Source organism: Teleopsis dalmanni, chromosome 1, assembly GCF_002237135.1.
Source record: "Teleopsis dalmanni isolate 2A chromosome 1, ASM223713v2, whole genome shotgun sequence".
NCBI lineage: Eukaryota > Metazoa > Arthropoda > Insecta > Diptera > Diopsidae > Teleopsis > Teleopsis dalmanni.
Window position 1 is genome coordinate 113,992,969 of NC_051846.1, and position 26,587 is coordinate 114,019,555.

At 30.1% G+C, this 26,587-nt stretch overlaps 1 protein-coding gene across 2 annotated transcripts; it reads right to left on the reverse strand.

Annotated features, from left to right (window-relative positions):
- Positions 1 to 1,480: 1,480 nt before the first annotated feature.
- On the reverse strand, positions 1,481 to 25,349 carry LOC119662469 (insulin-like peptide). Of its 2 annotated transcripts, none has more exons than XM_038072103.1 (3): positions 25,216 to 25,349; positions 7,351 to 7,573; positions 1,481 to 1,909 (listed from the first exon to the last, which is right to left on the reverse strand). In XM_038072103.1, exons 2-3 carry the CDS (start codon positions 7,571 to 7,573, stop codon positions 1,755 to 1,757), a joined length of 378 nt encoding a protein of 125 aa, XP_037928031.1. In that variant the 5' UTR covers positions 25,216 to 25,349; the 3' UTR covers positions 1,481 to 1,754. The 2 variants fall into 2 exon arrangements, with proteins under 2 accessions (XP_037928031.1, XP_037928024.1); XM_038072096.1 differs by lacking the exon at positions 25,216 to 25,349 and adding an exon at positions 9,814 to 11,561.
- Between the last annotated feature and the right edge of the window lie 1,238 nt (positions 25,350 to 26,587).

The window sequence follows — 26,587 nt, forward strand, 5'->3', positions numbered from 1 at the left end:
CTAAAGGTAGACTCTTTGACCAGGGAGCCACGGTTATATAATGGTATGACGGAGGGATCTGAGTCCCACTCATCAAGAAAATGAGAGATGAATTGGGGGGGTTTATGGCGTAAGGCCAGAAGAAGGTCAAGAGGTAGATTATTTGGAGTAAGGATATCTGGAGGGAGGTTGTGGAGCCTGATGAGATACCTACGGGCGAGTGAGAGAAGGTACTCATCAGTGCGAGTGATTTTGGCAGAGTTAAAAAGGACGGAAATGGAAAAGTGCTGGCCGTCAGGCTTGCGTTTGTAGTTGAAGCAATCACGAATGAGCTTGCGCTCGAAAAGACGAATTTTTTCCATCTGGGCAGAGGGGATTGCAGACCAAATAGGGAAAGCGTACGTTAGTAAGGGGCGAATGTGCTGCTTGTAACAGAGCAGCTTAATTTTACAGTTAAGTTGATTGTGCCTGCGAAGGGCATTGTTAAGTTGAGTGTACCTAAACCGCGCATTGCGGATGGCGTAGTCAACATGAGGTATGAAATGTGCCTAGAGGATAGAACAACACCGAGATATTTAAGCTTGGACACAAGCTGAATGTGAATGTTATCAAGCTTAAACTTGAAGAAGCCAGTGTTACTTTATTTAAGCTACTTATTTACATTTTTTGTTTCAATTACTCATATGGTCGAACGATATGTTCGAACACAATGTTCAAGTTGATTATGCTGTAGGTCAGACACATAGACGCCACATACATAATACAATCTACGTCAGTTTGGAAACGTTTTTAGAAAACTATTTCTAAGTTTACATAAATTCCATATCCACAACAATATGGTTAATGCTGTTTTTTATAGTATATTCTTTATGTTGTGTACAATATGAAATGTAAAAATTGTAAACACTTAAAATTAATTCATTTAAATAAATCAAAATAAAATTAATATTAGTGGGGCAATGGTCAGCACTTTTATCTTATATATATATAAACTAATTTATTTATTCATGTATTTGAATTTATTAGTAAAAAACATGTTCATATGATTTTAACGGATGGCTAGCATTTTGTAACGTATTTCCCATGAACATTCACAATAGATTCATTTCTGAATTTGGCTGCACTAAATCTTAAGATGTAAAATTTTTTGCAAATAAAATCTAACTCAGAAGATTTAAAGAGCATTATTGTTGCTTCACGTTTTCTTTCGTGACTTGCGGGTATTTTTTGCAGCTAATATAATAGAAAAAATTAATTATTTAGATAAGAAAAATATTCACCATTAATTCAAAAATTATATTAAAATTTAATTTAATGAACTAATATAATAAGCATTTCATTAAAAATTACATTTGCGAAATACGTATGAATTATAACTTATTTATTATATTTAATAAGAGTCTTTCTAACTCTGAATTTTACATAATTTGAAACATATGTTATTGGCACATAAATAATTTTTAAATAAAATTTGTAAATTTGATATACATAAATACAGAGACTGATAATGCCATAAATTGTTTTAAAAATGTTTTAAATAAATCACGTTTATCACAAAGTTTATATTGTTTGCATTCTTACAAAAAACATTATAATGATAGTTAGCGTAGGTATAATTATTAATATTTACGATTAATTCTTTAATTAGTCAAACTACTCAAACTTAGTCGTATTGATAAAATAAATTCGTTAATGATCGGTTATTGAGATGATTGATATTTCGATGCAATAATTCGAGTTGCATTAAATTAATGTCTGTGGTAGTATCAGGGTGTCTACTCGGGAGCACAATACATTTTTAATTCTGAGTAACCACATGGGCGCCGGCAGCATTCATGAATAGGACCCGTGTTTAATGGGCGATGATGATCATCTGGGACAAGACGTTTAAGGGTACTGGTCTTAAGTGTGCCCGTACCAACGCTATCAGCTGTAAAATAAAATTTATAAAAATTATTCTTTGTTGAACATAATAATAAATAGAAAATATGAATAATTAAAATCATATCTATAGCATGGGTTAGTTTCGTTTGATTTTAACACAAACTGGACAAACTAACACGACAATTCTGGGAAAGAACGTTAAAAGTGTTTCATAAGATCTTTGTAAGATCGAGCAGAAGACCGTTTGTAAGATTTTAGCTATTCTAGCACAAAAGTCTTTCAAAAATAGTGTTGTCATTTGTAATTCGAGGTAATTCGTTATTTTGTTGTATTTCATTCGTGGTGAAATCAAATACAGCTGCTTAATACAAATGTTTTGGAAAGCCGCAAGATTTTTGTCCGTTATTAATATTATTTATACATAAATAATTATTTACTAAACTTAACTTGTTTCATGATTGAAATAATAGCAGCTATTGCTGCATTAGCACAAAAAATTATTTAGTTTTAAATTTATATCTTAAATATATATAAATAAATAATGAATGAATAAATCAATGTAAAATAAATATTAATATTAGAGGGTTTTCGAATAGCAAAGAAAGAAAGGAAAACATACAACGCTGTTTCGAGTATTGCCAAGTATTCATCATCAGTGATCTTAGGAAATAATCGAATTTAATTAGTTTATAGTCCGTATATGATTTGTTTGGAGTGCAAGCGCCAGGCTTAGAACTCGTGTCTGTCAAATTAGAAGCGATGATTAATCGTGTTTATCCACAAGTAGCAAAAAATTTCAGTGCTTTAGTTTCAGGTTTTTTTTTTGTTTTGTTTTTTTGTGAGTTTTTTATTTAATTAGTGAACCAAAGCACTTGCCGTACTTAAATTAGAACGAGCTTATAAACCACAGCTTTATTTTGTTACAGTTACTGGCATTGGATAGCATTATTTAATTTGTTACATAAGCCAATTTCAAAATATATCTCAAAACAGTTTAATTTTTCTGAATCGGGTGTTTTTAGCCATACGCCAAATAGCAACCGATATAGGACTTCTAGCTTCATTTTCAATCATATGTAAAAATTATACCATAGTTTGCACAAATTTATACCTTTAAAAGGTATAAAAAAAGATTAAAAAAAAGAAAGATATGACCAATGAAAATTTGAAAAACCTAAATGTAAGGTACCCACTTTCTTTGTGTTATATCCATACAAATGAATCGTTCTTTGATTGTTCTTGTAATAGTGGAATATTATTTCACAATATGTACATAAATGAAAACAATGACCCATAAAGAGGACTTTTAAATTCTACAAAAGACGCTCCATGTGTCTCCCACTAAGATGAAAGTAAACCATCTTATATAGTTATTTCATCTTTTTCAGAAGCATAAATTAGTTTCAGGATAGGATTATATATGCTTCCAAGAAATATCTTTTTTGTTCTTGTTGACGAATCAACAAAAAATAAAGAGGTCAGAATTAAGTCATAAGTAAATATTCGGTACACCTGCCGCTTGGTAATCAGTTTGTACGAAATAAATAATAAATTAAGTTAAGTAATTATTGTATATCTTTGCAAATTTTAAATAAAATCAGTTAGTGACTTACAATCAATGTCTTTTTATTTATATATTGTTTCCCCCTCTAGGAACAATATATATTTATACTAAACATAATTGTTCAGTTCTCAAACTATATAATATTATTCATATAATAACAGTACAAATTTTTTTATAAATAAATACATTAAATTAAACAATACCTTATTAGTGTAAGTAACTATATTATGGCTATTATGGCTCAAGACTATTTTTTCTTTACATAGCAAAACACTCTGGTCTACAATATAATTTAATTTACAGTTAAAATATTTATTGAATAAGCAATTAACTTAACAGTTATAATAAGCAGTCAAACTAAAAGCAATGTTCCATAACATATATTGATATACCATATGTTACTACTATTCATAGTCTTGAAGATCTGTGCCTGCCTATTTACATCATGCATTATAGGTACTTTGCCTAAGTTGCATATGTTACTACATTTAAATGTAGGAACGCCTTTAGTAGAACATGCCCTATTATCATCTTGTTTTGGGTAATTTTATCGTTTCGCTAATTAGGATTTCGGACGATTTAGTATTTTATCGAATAATTTCATAGAATCATAAAATTTATATTAATAGCTATAATTTTTAGTTCTAGATATTGTAACAAATTATCTTTTTATAAAGTGAAAAATACAGTCTAATTTCTATCTCGAATTTCTCGAATTTCTCGGAAAAGCAAGCCTTTCCGGTTTGCTTACATGGTGTCCATTATATTTCTTCCAATATCTCTTATTTTACATTCGCGTGTTTAATGCGAAATTTCGCGATTTGAGTCGTTTTGATAAATTTGTTGTTGTTTTTCAGTTTGGTGCAATTTCTTTTATTTTAGATTAGATGTCTTCACCTAAAACGATCATCTTCATTTATGTTGCTGCCGATTGCTTGAGCTTTCGGATTCATCTTAATATTGAAGGATTCTTATATTTTTTTCTATTAATACACTAACTCAACTAGCTTCAACATAATAATAAAATAATTATTTTTTATTTTATCAATTGTAATTCCTTCATACTATAAGACGAAAGTCGTAAACAGATATTTACTACAATATAAAAATTAAATACAACGTTGCATTAAAGTGACAGACATTGTGTCAAGGTAATATGCAGAATTCAACTACTTAATATTCCAAATTTCTTTGCGGTTCTAATAATACAGTTTTAAACTAAAGTCTTAATTTTATAAAACAACTTCGTAACGAAAGGTTTCTTATAGGAGCTTTAACATTTTAAACATTTTTTAAATATTTTTCTGTCGTTTTACTTGGAAAATTGATTTGGTGGTAATATGACGCGTATGAGTAACGTGAAGGAGGCCTGATAAATTAATTTTTTTAAATTACTTCTAAAAACAATATCACACTGGAAATATTTATTTTTTATGTAAAATTTATTGATTAGTCTGAATAAAAAGGAAAAAAGAAAAATTTGTGTGACATATTCCTTTTTATTTTTTTTACTGAAAAATCGTGTGTATGTGTTTGGTGTGATAAATTAAGTTTTAAAAGTACTACTAAGGACAATATCGACCTGAAATTTTTGAGTTTTATGTAGAATTCTATTACTAATCGAAATCAAAAATATAATATAAGAATATTTGTAGTATATTCTTTGAAAAATCATTCAGTGGATATGTGTTTGATGTGTTCTGCGGGAGAAAAAAAAATATTAAACATTTTCAAAAATAATGGTTTCCTGAAAATTTTTATTTTGCAGTAAAATTTAAAACTAAATCTAAAAATTACAAAATTTTTTTCCGAGATACGGGTCCTCTTATTTCATGAAAGGAGCTCATAAAAAAATTGCAGCCAAATTTGAGATCATGAGGTCATTTTTTGCCAACATCCATCCGGTTTGTAAAAAAATGACGTAGGTACCTTTAAATATTCGTATTAGTATTATCTTCCATTAGACATAATGTATTATATAGATTGACAATAGAAATATGAATTTTGCGGACAATGTAACGGGTTGCTGGGAGAAAACTATTATAACAGATTTTCGCGGATAACTGAAAAAGGGTACGTCAAACAAAATGAACAATCGTTTAGTTTAAATGGCAGTTATAGGATATCCGATTATGACCAGTCCGACATATGATCACAGTCTGATTCCTAAAAGTGTGTGTGCAAAGAGTTATTCAAATAGTTGAGAAAGACAAACAGACAGACAAAAGACGAAATGAACTCTAGAATATATATACTTTATGAGGTCTATGACGTTTCAAAGTGTTCCAAAAATCTCGACAAACCTGATATACTCTATTTAATGTATTATTTTATTTTTATTTCATACATATATATATATATGTATTGACATTGCATATATATACTTTTATATTTATATCTATATACATGCATATTATATGTTATATAAATTATTTAGTTGGGAAGATTTTAATAGATAGTAGGGTTGTGCATGATATCAATATTGCTGTCATATCGTTGGACTCCAGATTGATTTACGATGTTTAACTTTTATAGTTTTGTTTATTGATACACTATTTTAAACTGAATTAAATTGTTTTTCATTTTAAATAAATTCTAGCTCATTTAGTGCTTAGAAAAAAGTTATACAATTTTTTTCTTTCAAAGAAACAACCTGTTTATTGCTGATTTTTTTTTCTCCTTTTATTAGTTATGAACAACTTTTAACAAAGCTAATTTATATTTTTACTTAGAAAACTAAAATCACAATCAAATACTATAGCGCCCATTAAAAAACTATAAAAAGGAACTCCGAACAATACTTTGGGATTCACCAACTGCTGCTCTTGGTTGTAAACATTGAATGGGTGCAGAAAATATTTCAACGTTAACTGGAGACTTAAGTGTCCTTTTGAAAACGATACAAACGATTTAAAATGCTCATGATATTTTGTTATTTCACAGTAATTAACATACACAATTCAAATTACTACTGAAGTAAGCTAGGTAACCTAGATAACCTCTGACGAGTTAATAATTTGCCCACGAAAAGAAATAACAATATTTTTATCTCTAGTTTTTATCTAAATATTCTATTCTATAGAAAATTTCTAGTGAAACACTATAGTGGTTGTGGAAGTTAAATTTCTAATGGAACACTGTGGCGGTTGTGGAAGTTAATATTGACACTGAAGTGAAGAAATATAGATGCATATAGTATGACATACGTTCCATGAAAATATTATGAAGAGCAGTGGACTAGACGGCGCTGCAGATCTTAAGTGACTTGAAAAAAACTATTCAGATCAAAACTAATCTAGATAGTCTAAGCTTCTAATATGATATAGATAAATAATAATAAGGTTGGAATTACTACAATTATATACTTATTTATATAAATATTATTATAAGTATACGTAATAGATAATTGACTCAAGAGGTTGTAAATAAATATAAGTATAACAGTTAATATATAATTACATACATATTATTTTAATCCGACTTAAGGGGTTGTAAACAAGAGTAAACACAAGTGCAAAGAACGGTCAGTAATAAATAACACATGAACGAAAGTAAATACACGTACTTTATTTACTTTCTATAACAGCTTAATATAGATATTCCAATCAAATGTCTTAGTGAGGTACATTGTACTAGTGGATTAAGCAGGCCAAGCGTTTAGTAGGACAAAACAGTTTTAATTCGGTTTTATTTAATCTATATAAATGGATGCACATATATATATAAAATATAAAAAAGGGAACCTTGAAACTATTGTACTGAAAAACATCAAAACCGAAATACTGTAATCCATCATTCGCTTATTCTGTTTAAGCGAATGATGGCATGAATAGAACTTCCTAAAAAAATTCTTTGCTTATAACATTTTAAAAAAATTTCAAATAATTTAATAAAATAATAAAATAAATAATGAATGAACTTACGAAATTGTCGTGAAAGCGAATTAAATCGTCCGCCGCAAATAATTCGAATGGCATCTGAGAGAGTGTTGCTGCAATATCGCTTAAATTCTATATTAGTTCCATCATCTGCAATAAGTGGACTTGCTTCCGATGTGACTGGCCCATAAATTAGCAGAACTAACGCAAAAAGAAACGCTATTAATCCCAACAATTTGGGTGCAAAAAGTAAGCTTGAGGACATCATCTAAAAAGTATATAAACATGTAAAAACATATGCTTTCATGAATACTATAGCATAATACTTAACAGAGCTAAATATAATAGAATACAATTCGAGAAAAATTTAATGAAAACTTTTTCCTTTCTTAGTCTAATGTTAAAGTTCTTGATATTTATATCATATCAATACTTATTTATATTTCATTTTTATGCTACAAGACGATTCTGAGATTAAATTTCAAAATAAAAATTTTTGTTTGTCAGTAACTGATAATCATATATAAAGGGTTCTTGGCTGTCATTGATGATAGCCAATAAAATTTTCAAATTCTAATATTACATATATTTCCGCTGTGCTAATAAATTTCTAGCCTATTAACCAGTTCGAACTAAATATTCTTAAAATACTTTTTGATCAAATGTATTTTGAAGTTTCAGAGGTATTATTTTATTTCCTTGTGTAAGTTCTTATCTTCAAATTATTCCGAAATAGTTATTGTTAGAAAAACAACTCATATATTTGAATTACTGTGCCCCTCACAGGGTAAGCGGACTGTAGCTCAAAACAAAATAAAGACAAATTTTTTTTTGAAGAGAACGCATGTAGTGCGCTTACCAGAATCTTAATAGCGGCCTATGGTCTGCCTGTGCTCTAACACGATTATGTTTTCTAGTACAAATCCATGTAATATTTCATTCAGCATGCGCTCAGCTTTTCGCTTATCGTTTTGGATTTTTTTTACTTTATTTTTACTAGCCTTCTTTATTTTGATATAGAAATAAATATGCCATATCTAGAATAAAGCTGTACTATATTCATTAGAGATTTGGATGATTAGTATGTTGATCCGAAATTAAATGTAACAACAAAACTCCTTAATTGTAAAATTAAGTGAACCACTAGCTAATTTATATGTAAATTTGGACATCCAAATATATTTGGTGTTGTAGAACTAAATGTTCAAGTTTGATGAAAAAATAAATAGGGTTATACATTTTCATATACATGTTTCAGTAACACTTATCAAACCGTATTATCTTCCAAGACATCACATGTTTCAGTTAATGTTTGCTATATCACAAAGTTTTATAACCAGTGAAAATGCTAATATTGTGAAAATTTACTGTAAAAATAGTGATGAGTTTTCGCATAGAATTTTCTGAAGATATTGGGGCTCATTATGCGGTTAGTGAATCTGCCAACAAAAAACTTGACGCATATGAGGCAGAAAATATGCTTAAGCATCTCTCGAAAGACCATTGCAACAACAAAAAGGCATTGAATGTTGTGGTATTTGATGTGGAGGAGTTTGTACTCGTACTGTTCTGAAAATGACAGATGTGTGGCATAAGCCATCAATTCTGTTTGCTATAGTCACGTTATTACAAATTTATTTTGCCATAAAGTTCAAAACGTGGATCTGAAAAACATGGCAGTACAAGGCAGGCAGTACAATAAGCCATAAACCACGTTATTTGTCCTGTTTTGGCTCTGTGTCGCTGGAAATTTCCCAGCATTTTGGTGAAAGATCATGCAATATGTGAGCATTGAACTTTTTTTTAGAATTACACAAACGATCATGTTTATGTGAACAATCCCCAAACTCAAACAAGAGGTCGAAAACTACATCAAAAGACTTTACTACAGTAAGTTATTCAATGGAGTACGTTTAAATAGTTTTGTAAGTCACACATAATGGAAAGTTTCAAGCAATATAATGAAATGGCAATCTAATCAAAATCTCAATTATGATTGTACTTTCTTACGTTTATTTAAGAAACCTTGTATATATTTTAAGACTATTTATCCTATGTGAAGTATGGCTATGCATGAGATTGGAATTTATATATAACTTTTGTTCGAAGTAACTTTAATTGTACCTACATATATGTACATCTATTGTATGAATTAGCATATCGTTATTTTTTATATCTACTTGTAAAACGTACATACATCAGGAACTTTTGAGTTTACTGAAAAATTCCCAAAAAAAAGATTAGAATTCTTTGGCTATTCCACTTATTTTGGAAATGCGATTTTACTATATTATTAGTTTCAAAATTCGAAAATTCGAATATTCGAGAATTCGAAGATGAAACTGTTTTCATTTTCCTCAGAAATTAAGTTGTCCAAAGACTACTACCTAGTAACAGTCCAAATATCTATATATCTAAATTTTATTATTTTGCCATAAGACTTAAGTGCGGAATATTTTAAATATGGTTTAAGTAGAAATTAATTTTTTAAATAATTTTTTCCCTTACCTTTGCTTCTATTTGTTTTGAATAAAATCTCGATTCTGATTAGAGGAAGCTCTTTGCACATAATTTTCACGAGCGAATGTTCTTAAGGTCACAGTTTGTGTCTAGTATTTTTCTGTGCTTTCTGGGTTCTTCTAATTATTGATATCACTTTCAGTTTAGTTGAATTAATATATTTTGTTAAAAACATATAAAGTAATTAGTGGTTATTGTATAAATTTATAATATTACGGAAACATCACATCACATTCAGGAACTTTTAATTATTGCTTCGACTAACGATGTCGGCATCAAATCACAATTTTTATTAATTTTAATTTTAATTTTAATTTTTTTCGTTTGTTTTAATTAATTTCTTAAATTTAAAATATATTCAATAACACAACTCGAAGCGTTAGTATCATTATTAGTGAATTCCGAATGTAAAAACCCAGAAGATAGGATAATGATTCGCATGAAGCAACGCGTAAAGTTCTTCTTTCCTGCTGCTTGCGTTGGAGGATATTTGTTTTATGCGAGCATGAAACTTTGCTTCTAATCTCTTGGCTTACCGACCACAGATGGACGACGGCCAGCACAGCTCTGGGCAAGAAAAGTGTTTTTGTTATTTTTTATAGTAAGCATACTTTAATGATGACTACTACATTTTCAGTTGTTGTTGTGGAAGTTTGATGATGTCTAGCTTGTCGGAAGCTCTTATTTGTTTATTTGTTTATATGTTTATATGTTTATTTGTTTTGCTCTTTGTTTTTAATGTTTAATCTGATTTTTAAACAATTGCTCAGCTTTTGCGCGTGGCTCCTATTTTTTGGCTTCTTTAGTAATTAAAAGACGTGAAAAACATTAATCAGAATCGCAAAAACAGGTCAAATTAAATAATACCATTTACACAGAAATACGGGTTATCTTGCAAGCAAATATATAGAAATATAGATAGATGGATACTCAGATTGGTGGATACGTGTTTGTTGGTACGTGGTTCATTTATTTTTAGGTTTATTTCTTTCAAATAGCTTTTCAGTTTTGTTGCTTTTGTTTAGGTTGCTATTTTTAGTCTCAGTATGCTAACGTTAGATATGTTACAAGTATTTCCATTGGCGACCACTTTATCTTGGCGATACGGTAAGATGTTTGTTTTGTTTTTGTTTATTTTTATCTGCTGGTGTCTTTTCGGTTCACTATAACTACATAACTACTTCGTATATACATACATTTTTGGAATTCCTTTTTTTATACATTTGTTGTCTGACAAACATTAGTAAAATATTGTAGTTTGTGTATTTTTAGATTGGGCAGGTTTGGTAAGATTTGATCTTGTTTGATTTCACTACGTCTTCAAGTTTTATAACATTTTTAAATAGTTTTTACAACGAAATAAAGTGCTCATATTTGCTTTTTTTGTTATATATATATGTATTCAGTTTCAGTTTGAGGTTGCATGCTTATTTAAATAATATTGAAAATAACTTGTTTATAAATGTGTAGTTTGCAAGTTTTAATTTTTTACTTCAAAAGTGTTTAAAAGTTTAAATAGGATTTCAATTCTATTTATTTATTTGTACCGCACTTAGAAAAATTATTGTTGCTTGTAGTTTCACAGCCAAAAGAGAAAGAAGCGTTCAATCGCTGCTCGATCAGTCTGAAGTCAAGTTTATTTCTAGATTTCAGCGCACAAATCAGCGCCCGATTCTACTTAGACTTGATGCTGCCATTAGTGACAGTGTGATTGAACAGCAACTGCTTAAAGCACCCATGGTCAATCGTGACAAGAGAAATCAGAGTGATAACCGAACGCAGCCACGTATTCGGGTGTGGATGGAAACAAAAACAAATTATTTACTCACTCTTTCAACAATTCCGAATCAGTAAACTAAAAATAATTTCAAACAAATTATCACTTGTTGAGAAAGTAAAAGTCTATAGATAAGGGCACCCACCCCACTATCGTCACAGAGGCATTGTAGTTTGTACTTGTGTATATTGCTGTACACGCGACAGCAATAGCTTGAAGCTAAAATATAGACACATGCTCTCATATTTCTTTATAAAACTCAGGTCTATAATAAAATGTTGAAACTAATTGCGCAAAATGATTACTGACAGCCATTGACTTCATTCGCTGAGTGCATTTTTTTTGAAATTTTATCCTATTTTTTTTAATTAAATTTACCCTTACGTTAAGTACAAGTTGCTGACACTCTGCCTTTTTACCAGTTCTGAGATATATATTTTAGCATGTTCATACTATTGTTTTTAAATCATTAACTCTGGTATTCTCGATAAACATGTAGGGTTTAGTCATATTTATAATACAAAATACATACAAAATTAATGCAACAAGTTTAAAAGTAAGAGGGTGCTTTCCCTTAGTAAATGCAGTCATATTTATAATACAAAATACATACAAAATTAATGCAACAAGTTTAAAAGTAAGAGGGTGCTTTCCCTTAGTAAATGTTGTTTCGACACATTCCAATGTGGCAATCATCACTACAAGCATTGAATATAAATATTATAGAATAGAATTAAGATGGACGCAAATTTTTCTATGGTATGGCTGATATCAGCTACACCATATATGTACAGAAGAGTACAGAAGAGAGTAATTATGAATGGAGTTGCTCTCTAATTCATAATACAACAAACTCAGCAGATTTATAACTGTTTAGAAACGGATTGTTTATGCGTCTATGAAACCAAACTTATTTTTAAAAATAGGACATGTTTGAATGTGTTGGTAGGAACTGTTGATTACGTACCCATTATTACTACTGTGAGGAGTATGGCTGATATCAGCTACACCATATATGTACAGAAGAGTACAGAAGAGAGTAATTATGAATGGAGTTGCTCTCTAATTCATAATACAACAAACTCAGCAGATTTATAACTGTTTAGAAACGGATTGTTTATGCGTCTATGAAACCAAACTTATTTTTAAAAATAGGACATGTTTGAATGTGTTGGTATGCGAACTGTATGATTACGTACCCATTATTACTACTGTGAGGATGCCAAAGTAGTATCAAGATTATCTAAATGATTTGTTTATAAAGCAAGTATCAAACTTAAAGTTATATGTTAAAAAACTTTAACATTATTATATAGAATCACAAAACTACATCGTAAATTAAATTTTAAACTTTCGGTAAATTTAAATTTTATATTTTATTATTATTTATTATTACAATATAAATTTATCGTAAGAGAGTAGCCAAGATATTTCAATCCGAAATCAAAATATATTAATGAATTAATATATTTTAATATTTTAATATTAATATATTTTAATATATAATATTAATGAATATATTAATGAAATTTTTATCCAATAAACATTGGTGGCATGGCACCAAAAAAATTATTAAGATTTCGTCCATTTAATTTTGCATTCACCTGTAGACAATCTTTAGGGAGCAAAACGGGTATCTTCAAACCAAATAACTACATCCTATGTTGTCCATAGTCATCTTCAAACTATTCAGGATTTTCAACTAATGTTGAGCAGTCAGAATATCCTTTAAATAATTGAAACTCCGCCCTCTTCTATCATAACTGAAGCGCTTATTACACATCAACAATTGTTGTCAACAATTGTTGTCATCGCTTGCTATTACACATCAAACAAGTCCACACTATTTTAAATACGTCCTAGAAAAAAACAAATATATACTTGAAAAATATACTAGAAAATATATTAGAAAATAAAATCATGCATGTATTTAAACGATGTTTTCGCTTCCATCCCTTCTCTTTGAGAAATAATCACAATTTTTAGATTTTCAGCAATACTTTCTTTAAAAATTTGCGTTTCACAAAAAAAAAAATAGATCGTTGATATGGTAGGGTGCACACGCACGCCAGCAATTTTCGTGGTGAGTATAATTAGTAAATATTTTTCGTAATAAATATTCAGTCAATTAAATTTTTAGATCTAATGTTAGTTGTACGATCAAAGGTTTTTACTTGATCTACAGAAAAAATGTGCTCAAAAACACTAAGTATGGAGAGGCAGTCGCAAAAAATTAAAACAACCGAAATATTTTTGAAACTACATAAATGGAAAATCTACAATTACTCAATTGATCTACTCAATCTACTCAATACTCAATTGATATTATATTACAACAAAATATTATGAAAAGCTAATAAAACTTAATTAATATTATTTTATACCAATAACTAATTTTGATAAATAATGATGATAAATAAAAAATATACAATTAACGTTTATATTTATCTTTCATCTAAAACACACTCTGAGCTTCAAATTTGGCTGATGTTAAATAACTGATGTTAAATTATAACCTACAATTAAATATTTGTAATTTAATTGTTATTAAATTAGTTTTTTTTTTAAATATTTTATATATACATAAATAATTCAATATTTATAAATATTTTTAATAATATAATTGCAAATTTTGAACTGGTTCTCGATTTGCTTAACTATAAGACGGATATAGAAATAAATAAACATATTTAGATATATACGTATATTTAGAAACATGTCGCACACCCTCTTCAAAAAAGGTACAACTCGAAATTCGTCCATTTTCAGAAAACGCAAAAAATGTTTTGCAGTTTAGTGTCATTCCTAACAAAAAAGATATGTAACTGTTCTTTCGACAATTTGCAATAATAAAAACAAAGTGAAATTTTGAGCGTATAGTTTACCTGTCTACCGGTAAACTATAAGCAAATTCCATACTTTAACTCAAAATTGACGAAACTTTATAATAGTTATGCTTGCTCGTTCCCAGTCTAAAAGGAGTGTTTTGTTTTTGTGAAGTAGGTGGAAAGCATTGAAAGCCACAGTGTGAGACTTTAATCACCTCTTAGGAATGAGCATGGAAAATTGCAGCCTCGTGCAGCGGAGGCTGCAATTTTAGTAATCAAGTGAGTGAGATTAGAACGAGAAACTTAATATTTAGGCGAAACTAAAATCATATAAGCCAGAAAGCATGGGCATAATTTAAGGAGATAGAGTTATACTGAAGGGGGTGGGATTATTGCGCAGCTTGGGGGTGGTAGTAGTAGACTCTGTGACTGAGGCCATGAGCTCCGCTGTTGTAGAGGGGATGATGGAGGGACTAAAGCCCCACTCATCGAGGTAATGGGATAGGTATTAGGGGGGTATATGGCCTAAGGCCAGGATAAGGTCTGAGAGGGTGCCAGAGACTAAGATGTCAGATGGGGGTTGTGCAACCACTTTCGAGTGAGTGAGAGGAGGTACTCGTTGATGTGAGTAATTTTTCGAGACTGAGTAATTTAGCAGCTCGTTAAATGACAGACTTGAGTGAATAAATTTACGATAACTATCTAGTAGTTCATGTTAATAGGTGTGGGCTTTATATGATTTTATTTGATATTCACATATAATTTCAGTCGTTTGTATATTTTATCTGTACTTATATGATACGTCCGATCTACCTTACAAAAAAGATGCGAATACTGCACTATACAGTCGTCGTTCTCTTTATTTCTCTGGAAAGCGATTACACTTTCCAGTTTTCCACTTAAACGATGCACAACTTTATGGTCTAAATCTTGAATACACAAAGACTATCGTGTAATTCGTGGTCTTAATTCTTTCTTTTACATTACTTTGCATTACATTATGGCTTTAAAATCTGTTACTAATTTTACTTCCCTACCATAAACCTACTACTTAAATCTTTCCAGCGCCTCAACTATTACGCAACTTGTATCTATGGAATTTCTTCATATCAGTTCCAGGAGCTCTATTATAACAAACTATAGGTTTTCAATGATCACTCTAGTTCTGCATTAACACATCTGCTTAGAGTAATATACTAGCATTAGTATGAAACTCGTAATCTCCATTAACACGATATGCCGTTATTACTAGATGAGATGGTAATTCAAACTTTATTCTTCAATATGGATTTTCTTGTAGATCTGTCTACCGCAAATTTTTATCCAATCGTAACAATTATCATAGCGGTTAGTGACTTATGCCACCTGACCTTAAGGAACGTTAAAGTTTCTTTAAAAACCTCACATTTACTTATATGTAATGTCTTATTTTGTAATATGCAAAAAGATATTTTAATTTATATTATCTCATCATGAAATACTACCGTTCAATATTACATGAATGTAGTCATATATTTTTTCATTAACCTTTATTTAATTTCCGCCAATAGAAATTGGAATACAGTTGGATTATTTTTGAATACCAGCATCATATGTCTTAACTCTGGCCTGCTGAGGAAACTTGAACGATGATATGTTTTAACTCGTAAAACGGCACAAGTTATGATTGGTGTTAATTTGAGAGTGTTTTCATGAAGCGGTATTTGCTAGTAGTTTTTGTTAGGATCTAATACAGTGAAGTATTTATATTGCATTGCTTTATACAGACATTCTGTGAAAACTTCTTTTTGGATGAGCACATTTAAGCGACAAAAATCTATAAATCATTATGACTTTCAACATGCATCATCAAGACAAAAGTACATCGATCAACTTATTTCCACATTTGGCAATGAAGCTCTATCCACTGTGAAACGCTAGTATAATGATTTTAATCGTGGTCGCAGTTCGCTCACTGATTTTTTCCATCGGTTCTATATTCCATGAGTTTATTGTCTCACAATTTCATTGCCTTTCAACGAAATTTTCATCAAATTTTTATGTTCATCATCAAAAACGTAAATATCAACATTACTTTATTCTTATTTTAATTTACTGAAGTCACATACATTTTCGATGGCCTGTGATATTGCTCTTCTAGTTTCAAAAACTAATTTCCTCGTATTCCGCTTTGAAATACGCGCGTATCTCAAAATAACCTCAAAATATCAAAATAATTTATATTTTATGGAAGTATTGGGCCTATCTACACTATCATGAACGTGATATGAACTTGATGACAACATGAACTGTCAGTTCAGTACACACTATCGTGAACTCTCATGAGCGTGAAATTTGTTTTGTTTTGTGTAAACGTATAAAATGCTTGTGTGTAGTAGTGTAGAGCACAGAAATTGAGAGTACTCAGTATTAAAAGCACGGTTGCCACTTATGGTACTTTAGTACCAAAATTGGTACTTTTTTTTCCGTTTGGCACTCTGGTACTCATGTTCAAAAAATGGTACATTTTCGGCGACCCAACTTTATTGTGGATATTGTATTGTTTTATACTTTTTGTACATTTTCTATAAATTGTATTTTCTTATAAAAAGACAATAGAAAAATTTTGGACCTTTTTTTACAGAAATGGTACCTTTTTAAACCAATTTTGGTACAGAAAAAAATTTTCAAGTGGCAACCGTGATTAAAAGGTAAACATAAACATAACATTGCATATGTATGCGTGTCAAGCTGAAGAAATGCAGAAAATTTTCCCTCTCTCATCTATAAGTAACCGGTTTTCAAGTTCATGTTCATGTTACGTTCATGATAGTGTAAATAGGCACATTGTCAAATTACTGATTTTGGATGTGTGGTTCCTCCTTCGGAGGAATTATTAGAAATAAGCTGCAAGCATATAACAGACTTCCCAAACCTTTTTAATACAGAACCCGCAGCGATTTAAGCAACAAATTATTATGGCGTATCTGGCTTTGACTTCTGAGTGGTATGAAGACAACTGTAGGTACGAAATTTTCAATACCCATTATGATCTGTTGATATTGTCTAACGACTACACAAAAGTAAAATGGACAAAATCTTAATAATGCAATAGGTGGTAGGGCAGTAGCATAATAGTGGCAATTGCGACAAATTACCGCGTTTATGCATTACTCTGTTGAAACACCACGGTTATTTTCTGTGAAGAAAGGAAATTTAATATATGAAATGCTGCTAATATTATTGAAATACAATTCTCTTCGAAGTATTCTAGCATTAACCCATCACTAACTGCAACGTATATTTGTTGTAAAATATTAATAAATTATCTATGTTAGTTTGTTTTGAAATTTTGTAGTAAATGTAAATGTAATATTTAAAACATATGAGGTTGAATCAAATACGTTCTTATTTAAAAGCATTTAGTTTATTACGCATAACACTTATAGGACAGAAAATGGAGCACTGATTTCAACTCAAGGCTGCACGTGCGTTTGTATATGAAACAGAGAATTATATACCCCACACGTATAAGTCTAAGCTTTTTAATAAGCTTTACCATATATAACTAAAAATAAAAATAAGAACACTTCAGCTACATTGACAGCGTTATGTAATTCCTCCAATTGAATTCTTCTGCTGGTAACTATGAGACAGCCTGATCCATGAAGCTCCATTTTAAAATACAACAAAATGAAACTAGAAACATAAATCAAACATAAATCAAATATTTGAATTACTATTGGCTATAAATTAATAAGACTCTGAAGATTATGCATGTGCGCTACGATTAGATGGAGGAGGACAGATTTTCTCTATAAGTTCGGAATCAATTTATTGTTACCGTTGCATAAGAGTGCCAATCATTTTCAAAGTCTTAGAGTTACCAGACTTACATTATATAAAAATCATTGTTTTTTAAACGCAATAATCACGTTCACCCGATAGTTTATTAATAATGAGCAGTCTTTTAGCAAAGTCAGTTCAAATGATACTATAAATAACGCAAGAGCGTACAGTACCTCCTATGGATCGCTTGCATCTATTTTGATGCCCACATCTTCACTACACCTTCTGATGTTGTTTTCAGAAAACAGCAATAATCAGCGGTAGCCCAGAGCGCAAAGAAATGAGTCTATGTGCTTATTTTAACCTTAAATTCTGGACTGGTAATTAGATTTGCATCGCGTATTCACAACAAATATATCTGAAAAAGTTTTATTCAAATTCACTCAGATTTGTACATTTTTATATAGGAATCTCGCATTCATATACTGCATTTATAAACGTGGTTCACCTAAATTTTAAGAAGAACACAAATCCAAATTGTTGTAATTTAGCGGAATAATTGAACGTTATTTTGTTTTAATAAGATTATTTAATATATAACATGTACATAAAACGATAGTTATTTTTGATCATATCAAGTAATTTTCCCTTACCAATACGTAGCAAATTGTTTACATTCCCAGCGCTTTAATCGCGCTTTACAAACGCAGCAAATGCAGCAAACTAAACATTTCTTAATGTTCGAATTAAGCGATAAGCCTGTATACCGAGACGATAAATAAGTTTAAAAATAGATTTTCTGTTTTCAGTTCAGTTCCCGATTCGAGCTGAGGCGTCAGTCATACTTGAGTGTATTTCAACAGCGGCGTTTTTCATTTTCATGCACTCTCTGAACCAAACCATTTAACCATTGTTCTAAGAAATACAATTATACTGAATTCACACGAGAGTTTTGATTTTAATTTTGGCTGTCAATTGTTGTTGCTTTTAATGCAAAATGAAACCTTTTGACAGCTAAAATTGCAAACAAGACTCTCGTGTGAATCCAGTATTAAATAGAAGTTCAATATGAGTGAACTATATCTGTAATATTTTTCCAAGGCCTAGTTTTAAGCACTAAAGGGTTTTTCCGAAAATATTTTATTGATATAAAAAGTATCAGAAATTAAAAGTAAATAAAGCAGATTTGTAATAGAAGATCTTTGAATTTAGCATAACAAAAGACTTACAACAGAAACGAATATAGGATTTTGTAATGCATTTCAGGATCTCAACAAACTGTATCTGTTTGTTTCAAGAAGCTGATTGAAGTATTTATGAACGAATTCCAATGTTTTGCTTTATGCTCAACACCATTAGTAGGAACCTAAACTATAACTCAGAGCATATCCTTGGTTAAAGTCCTTCTTGCCATATCAGATTTCGGCAGAGTGATTCAATGCGAAAAATCTCCAAAGACATGCTTTGAACATAACAGGAAACTGATATAATTTAATTTCTTTTAATTTGTAACTTGGTTTTTAATTAAAACGTTGACAACCAGAAAGATGTGTAATGTAGAATAGTTTAATGTTTTCATTCATAGGCTTAAATGTAACTTATATGGCGTTTACATTGGCCGAAAATGGCTCATTTTGAATGAGCCATTTGAAAGTGTTTACATTCGTTCTATTTCATTTGTTCTCATTTCAACAGCTGATTTTTCAACTTGCGTGTTGATTTGATTTTTGGCCTGTGCCAAAAAAATGTTGCATGAAGGTTAAATATGCCTTCAAACCTTACATTAGAAACTTAAAACATATTTTTAACTTCGATTAATTACTTTTTGGGAAGTAAAAGTTCTAAAAAGCAGTGCATCGTTTTCAAGAAAATGCAACCACCAAACATTTGTTTACCTTTTTTTGTAAATATGTTAAAAACAGTTTTTTCAAACTGTCAAAATGCCATGAAGAGCTTTCATTTAGGGTATGTTCAATGGATTCCTTTGCATTTGGAACGTATGTGGAATGCATTCGAACGTCATACAGAATGTGAGAAAATTGCTCATTTTTGTGCTTGAAATTTTATATGCAAGAATGAGCCATTCGATACTCATTTTCGATTTTTGACCAAAATGAGCCATTTTCGGCCAATGTAAACGCCGTATTAGTTTAATTTCTCTTCTACAATATGTAAAATAGAAGCGATAGTGATGTTCTCGAGTAAGTATATTCTTTAGGCCGACACCACAATTGCAACCAATGCAAAAATTTCGCATGAAAAAAATGTCGAAGCTGAAGGTAGACTAACTCAAATATTTGACTTACTGCGACATATCTGCTTAAATGTTATCTAAAATACAAGTTGTCCACTCCGAGAAAAGGGATCAATCAGTGAAAATATTTTTAAAGATATTTATTACATCTAAGACGGCAAAGGAAAAAAAGAATGATTGACTTTATCGCAATGATAACATCACTAGCATAAAATCTGAAAAGAAATGGATCTTGAACAAAGTGAGCCGCTAATAACAGCCAAGATTATAAATCCTGTCTGCAAATTATCTAGTCGATAAAGAGGCGATTTTGAATTCGCATTTAGACAACACTCGATGAAATAATGCATATAAATCTGCGTATAAAGCAACATCAGATAAAAATGAAGACAAAAAAAATTGTAAAGGCAATTTGTGCTTCTTTGGCCACAAAGAAGGCCATTGCGCAAGAGAATGCGATATAAAGCCTTCTGGTATGCCTGGCAAGGCCTGGTATAAAGCCTGGTATGAAAAGTGGATTATGAGGAAATGTCAAAACCAGCTAACAGCATAAAAATTCATCAACCGAAAGTGAAAATCGCAATTTTTTTTTACGTTAACTCTGGAGCCAGTGATCTGTTATGCCTAATGTCCCTCGACAATAAATGCACACAGATTGAGTAGTTTAAAATTACTAACTTTTCTAGAAAGTTGTTTCTTTATTTATATAAAATTATCTTACAACTAACTTAACTAATTTTCTATTAAGGTTGAAATAATATGTTGTCAGTTATCGCTATTTTTAGTGGATTGTATTATTTTTAATTACATTTTATTGTTGTTTGCAGAAAGGTTCAAAAAGGGATACAAGGACGAAAGTCCCGACACTTGGGATTTTTTCTTCTATTGTCTTTTTTTCACATATATTTTCATAATTGTAATTAGATACGGTGCCTTGTATTTATAATCAATAATACAATTTATCTATACAAAAGTATTTAATGAAATAATGGAATTTCCCTTTGGATACTTAAATGATCAACAATGTCCTTTTCAAACAACATCCGGTTGACATTAAGTTTAGATTATTTATTATTTAAAATAAACAACATTATAAGCCGTTTTTGTTGCTTTATCTATTGGTTTGTAAGACAAACTTAAATTGATAAATATGTGGATCAAATCCACATAACAGATCATATGTCGTTTTAGAGAAAGACATCCTTTAATTATGTTGATTTGTCAAATGCAGTATATTGTGTGTGAGTTGGAGACAGACGCAAATTGCAATAAATGTATATAAATTTGTTTGTACATAATATTTCAGGGTAAATTTAAAATTTATGTGAGAATATATATCACTTTCCCAAATACAAGCAAATATGCGGAAAGTATCGAAAAATATGTCAGTTTACAAATTTATTAACATCTCTAGGATGTTAATAAAAAAGTAAAATGCTGTAGAATTGGCACACAGCACAAGTGATCGTAGTTCGGCTCCTCTGACTAACTTTGTTACAAAATCCAGTTGAAATTACAATCCGGGAGCAAAAATTGTGACTGAATTGTTATTTGTTCCTCTTATTTAAAGCTTCGTTAAAAAGTAGAATTTTTTCTGTTTTCTTGAACAGTTATCCATTTTATTGTTGTTATTTTGAAATGTAATTAACATTTGTCAATAGACGTTTTTCATAAATAATTATTCGTGATTTACGAATCGAACGAAAATATCCGCGTTCATAAGAAATGTGAAATCTGAAGCAGTCAAAAAATTTAACTTTATGCGTAAGAACAGGAAGAGAAAATGAGCTCTCTAAAAATCAAATGACAATATTGTTTTAGGATATATCTAATTTAACGGGTAGGGGTCGTCTGGGTAGGGTCGTCAATGGGTGCTAAAAATTTAGAATTTCTCGTTTTTAGGACTTTATTTGTATCCACAAAATGTGTGTAGATACATTTAAGTTATTTAATTATATTTCATGTAATTAAATAAATATTTTGTCGCCTTTCAAAAAATAAAAAATATTAATACAAATCTGATTTTGCAATAATATATTTAAAAAGTACAAACAATCCCACATGAAATTTGATAAATATTAAAAATATTTGAATTATGAGATATTTGTAAAATTAAAAGTTAAAAATAAAATACAAAATAAATATTAATTCGATATGGAAGTGAAATACAAATATATATCATGTAATAAGAGATAATAAAATATATGTGAACACATTCCGTTACGTCTCTCTCTCTCACATTTCATCACAAATAAAGCAACCCCTCCCTTACGCATTACATAATATTGTACTTGAACGACCCCTAACGCCTTGACACGCATTCTTGTCCCAGTAACTATAATGTTTGTTTTATATTTAAGTTTCTTATCAATATAACAAAACAATTTATTTTTAATTTTAAGTCGTGTGGTGGCGAACCACGGACTGCGAAAGAATTCAAGAAATCCACTGGATAATTGTTGATCTTACTTTTATTATCGCAAATTATTTGAAAAAAATAAAATTATAATGCAATTTAGTGCCTAATTACATATTAAAGCACGATCTTCATTAGTATATCAAATCTTCATTTTTTTAACAGTTCCCATTTATATACCCATATATCTCATTTATTATATCATATGTATTACCTTCAATGGCGCGTTATTGTCAACGAATAGTCAGAATTGAATGACTTCTCCATTGCCTAACTTCTTTCAAAATTTGACGAATTCAATTTGTTTTGAAAGTGCATCCATATTTCGCAACTATGTGATATTACACGCAACCCTTGATCGGCCTCTACAAATAATTGGTGAAAATCACCACACATGATCACCCATATTTAAAATAATGGAATTCTATGAAATTTCAAACCAAAATTGACTTCAAAATCATGTTACTTAAAATCATACATAATCATTAATTAAATAAAATTGCTATTATATTTATAAAATGTTCACCTCGTATTGGTATATATATAAAAAATCTAGTTAGATTTATAATAAATCATTCTTCAAAATAATTTTTAAAATAAACATAGTTATTCTAGCTAAGAATCGAAAGTACATCTTTATACTAATAATTTCAAACTCTGATATCATTGCGCAATTTCCTAGTAAATACTTATCAGTGTCATTTAATCTGATAAAAAAGCATTAGAATCTGTATAGCTTTAAAGGGATTTTCTACCATAAAAACGAACGAGAAGTTTCAAGAAAAGCTCGGTAGCGCGTCTTCAACCTAACAGAACAATTGAATATATAAATTCGTGAAGAAAGGCAAAATTTTCAAAAGAAAAATATTTGTTAAACTCGTGTAGTGATGTGTTGTCGTTCCACATCTACCTATGGTGGAAGTCCTCACATTAGTTTTCTCGTCATATGAATTTAAAATATCGAACAAAGAATTTTCCAATCGAAAATCAGAACTTCAACCAGATTAATAACAGTGTCATTCCCATCATAAGCAATCATTTCACAGTCATCCTCATCAATAATCATAACCCTTTTTATGGCACTTTCTCTTAAATCACCTACAAAGCACTGTCTATATGTTAGAACAGAGCTAACTTACAAAGTTCAGCAACTTAATAAACAACTTTCTATTGAGGATATATCCCATTCTCCTTACAAATTGTGAACTGGAAACATATTGTCATAGGTACTGGTTTAAAAATGCATAGTGAAGCCTTAGCCAAAATTAGGGACAACATTCGATCTATAACAGCATCATTGATGTTTAGTTTATTGACGATAAATACATTGCTGTAATACTCGTAATTCATTTCGTTGCAAAAACCGAAACTATTTCGTCCACCTTTATATGATTGCAAGTTAGGAGTTGACTGATCTTCATAGAAGTGAAATATTTTGTCATATCCTAAACAAGTTGCAATTGATTGGGAAATCACCACTTACACTACTGCGATATTTTCAAATAATAAGTCGGACGTAACTAAAGCAGTGAACAGTGGTGCTCTGTTTCAGCTATTTTATAGTGAGCAAGCATTTATACGAGTATAAGAAATATTTGGACCATTAACGTGTTACGTGTTGGACCACTTAAAGTATATAATATGTTCATATGTATTTACAATAGACACAAGTATATATTAGTATTTGTAGTATCTAAGTTAGTTTCTTGAAGAAGAGGATTGCTATACTGAATTTGAAGGTTTCTTTCACAACAACTTCAAAAAATTAAGAAACAGAAGTATGGATGTGGTCAATAATCTTTGATAGGGCATTCTTCACTTCACGTTAGTTATATTAAAGGTGCCTTGTGAATGATATAAAGTTTGACCGATATTAACAAAATGGACGGCAAATTTTATAAATGAGTTTGTGACTGATGCAATTTTGATACAATTTTGAGATAAATCAGCGACTGAACAAATTGTACTAAATTAACAAGATTTACCTAATACTATTTGTCAGTTCTAGATCACACAGTATAGAAACCTTAAATAATACTAAACTAATAAAAACTTTGATCACGTTGGAACCACATAGCTTTCCACAATTATTGTAAGAACTGTGTGTAAAGAGCTTTGAAAAACTTATAGAATTAATTAAATATTTATCATAAATTATGGTTGGGTATTATTTTTGCGATTCAGCTTTATTAATAAAAAACAGTTAATTGAAACAATTAATTAAAACAGTTTGGGGTGTATTGATGAATCAAACAAATGAATTAAATGATGATTAAATGATGATTAAAAGATTAAATTGTGTGCATGAGAGATAACAAAATAGAATTGTATATAGAAAGTCTCTTACGAAATTTCATTTCCTTCATCGGTACCCTCAGAATTCTCAAATGCTTCATTTGCTTGTGAAATTGGCACTTTGTGACCTCACTACATTTTAATGGAAGCCAAATTTCTTTAAAAATATTCACTTTGTGTAAACAATTTCGAAATGTTTGTGTTTTGAGTATAAATACTAAAAGAATTATTTATACTCTTGTTTGGTATTGGGTAGTGTTGTTTACTGAAAGCTTCATTTCCATTCCCAGTTTTATCGGTTTTTCTTGTGCATTAAAAGACGTGGGCTCCGAAGCGAGCACTGAAAGTGCCTGCCCCGATAAGAAAACCTCGAAAAAATTGTAACAAAACAGATTTTAAACGTCTTTTGCTTCCAGAGTGTATGTGAGGCTTTGTTTTTGAACATTGTTGTTTTACGAACATATGTATGTAGTCCACAAGCTCTGGAAGCTCGGTTCGTCGTTCTTGATTAATTGCTTAAAGCATTGAAAGTATGCACAAACATACTTATATACATTACTAATTTATTTTCGTTAAATGTTTTCGTTTGGGTCAATATTTTTAGCTGCTACTTATTTATAAACAAATTCGTACACAGTTGAAGATTTCAGGTATATAACCTGATAAACGAAAGCACATAGTATGCATTTATAGGTATGTTGTTGGATTTATGACTCGCGCTTGTTAAAAGGCTTTACATAAGGCTTTGCCCCAGGCTTTACAAAATTCTTTCTAATGTTTTAAGCATTTCCATTAATGAAAAGTTCAAAAGATGACGTTGGTCTATATAATCGCCACAAATGCGGAATGTGTAGGAATGTGGAAGCTTATATTAGGTGTACTAAAAAGAAATCCATTATTTTCGCAATATATGTTTTTAGTTATTTGTATCTGTCAAAAAGTGAACACTTTTGTAAAATTTTATTCACCGTAAATTTGGTCGTTAGTTTTTAAAAAACATGGGAAATTTTGGGTGAACGATAGCAAAATTTTAATATGATAATTATTATAAAATTGCATTATAATTTGTATAATGTGTGCCATTTTGTCTACCTATTTTTTTTTAATAACTGAGTTTATTCAGTGTACATACAGGTTTCTTCACTGACAACTAACAAACATGCATTCAGCACGTCTTTATTTTACATTCAACACGAAAAACTCACTAGAACTTGAGGAGTAGCATTTTACAAGAAAGCGTAAACTGCGGTGAGAAATGAGTTTTTGGTTTCCGTGTACACAACATTTTTTTCACAGTTGAGGAATCGACCCCAGATTTTTACATTTTAGACGAATAGTGTTTATGGTCCTGATACTGTAACAGCCAATCAAGCGCAATTTTGGTTTCGCCGAATCCGTTAAGGTATTTTCATAATTTCAATGAC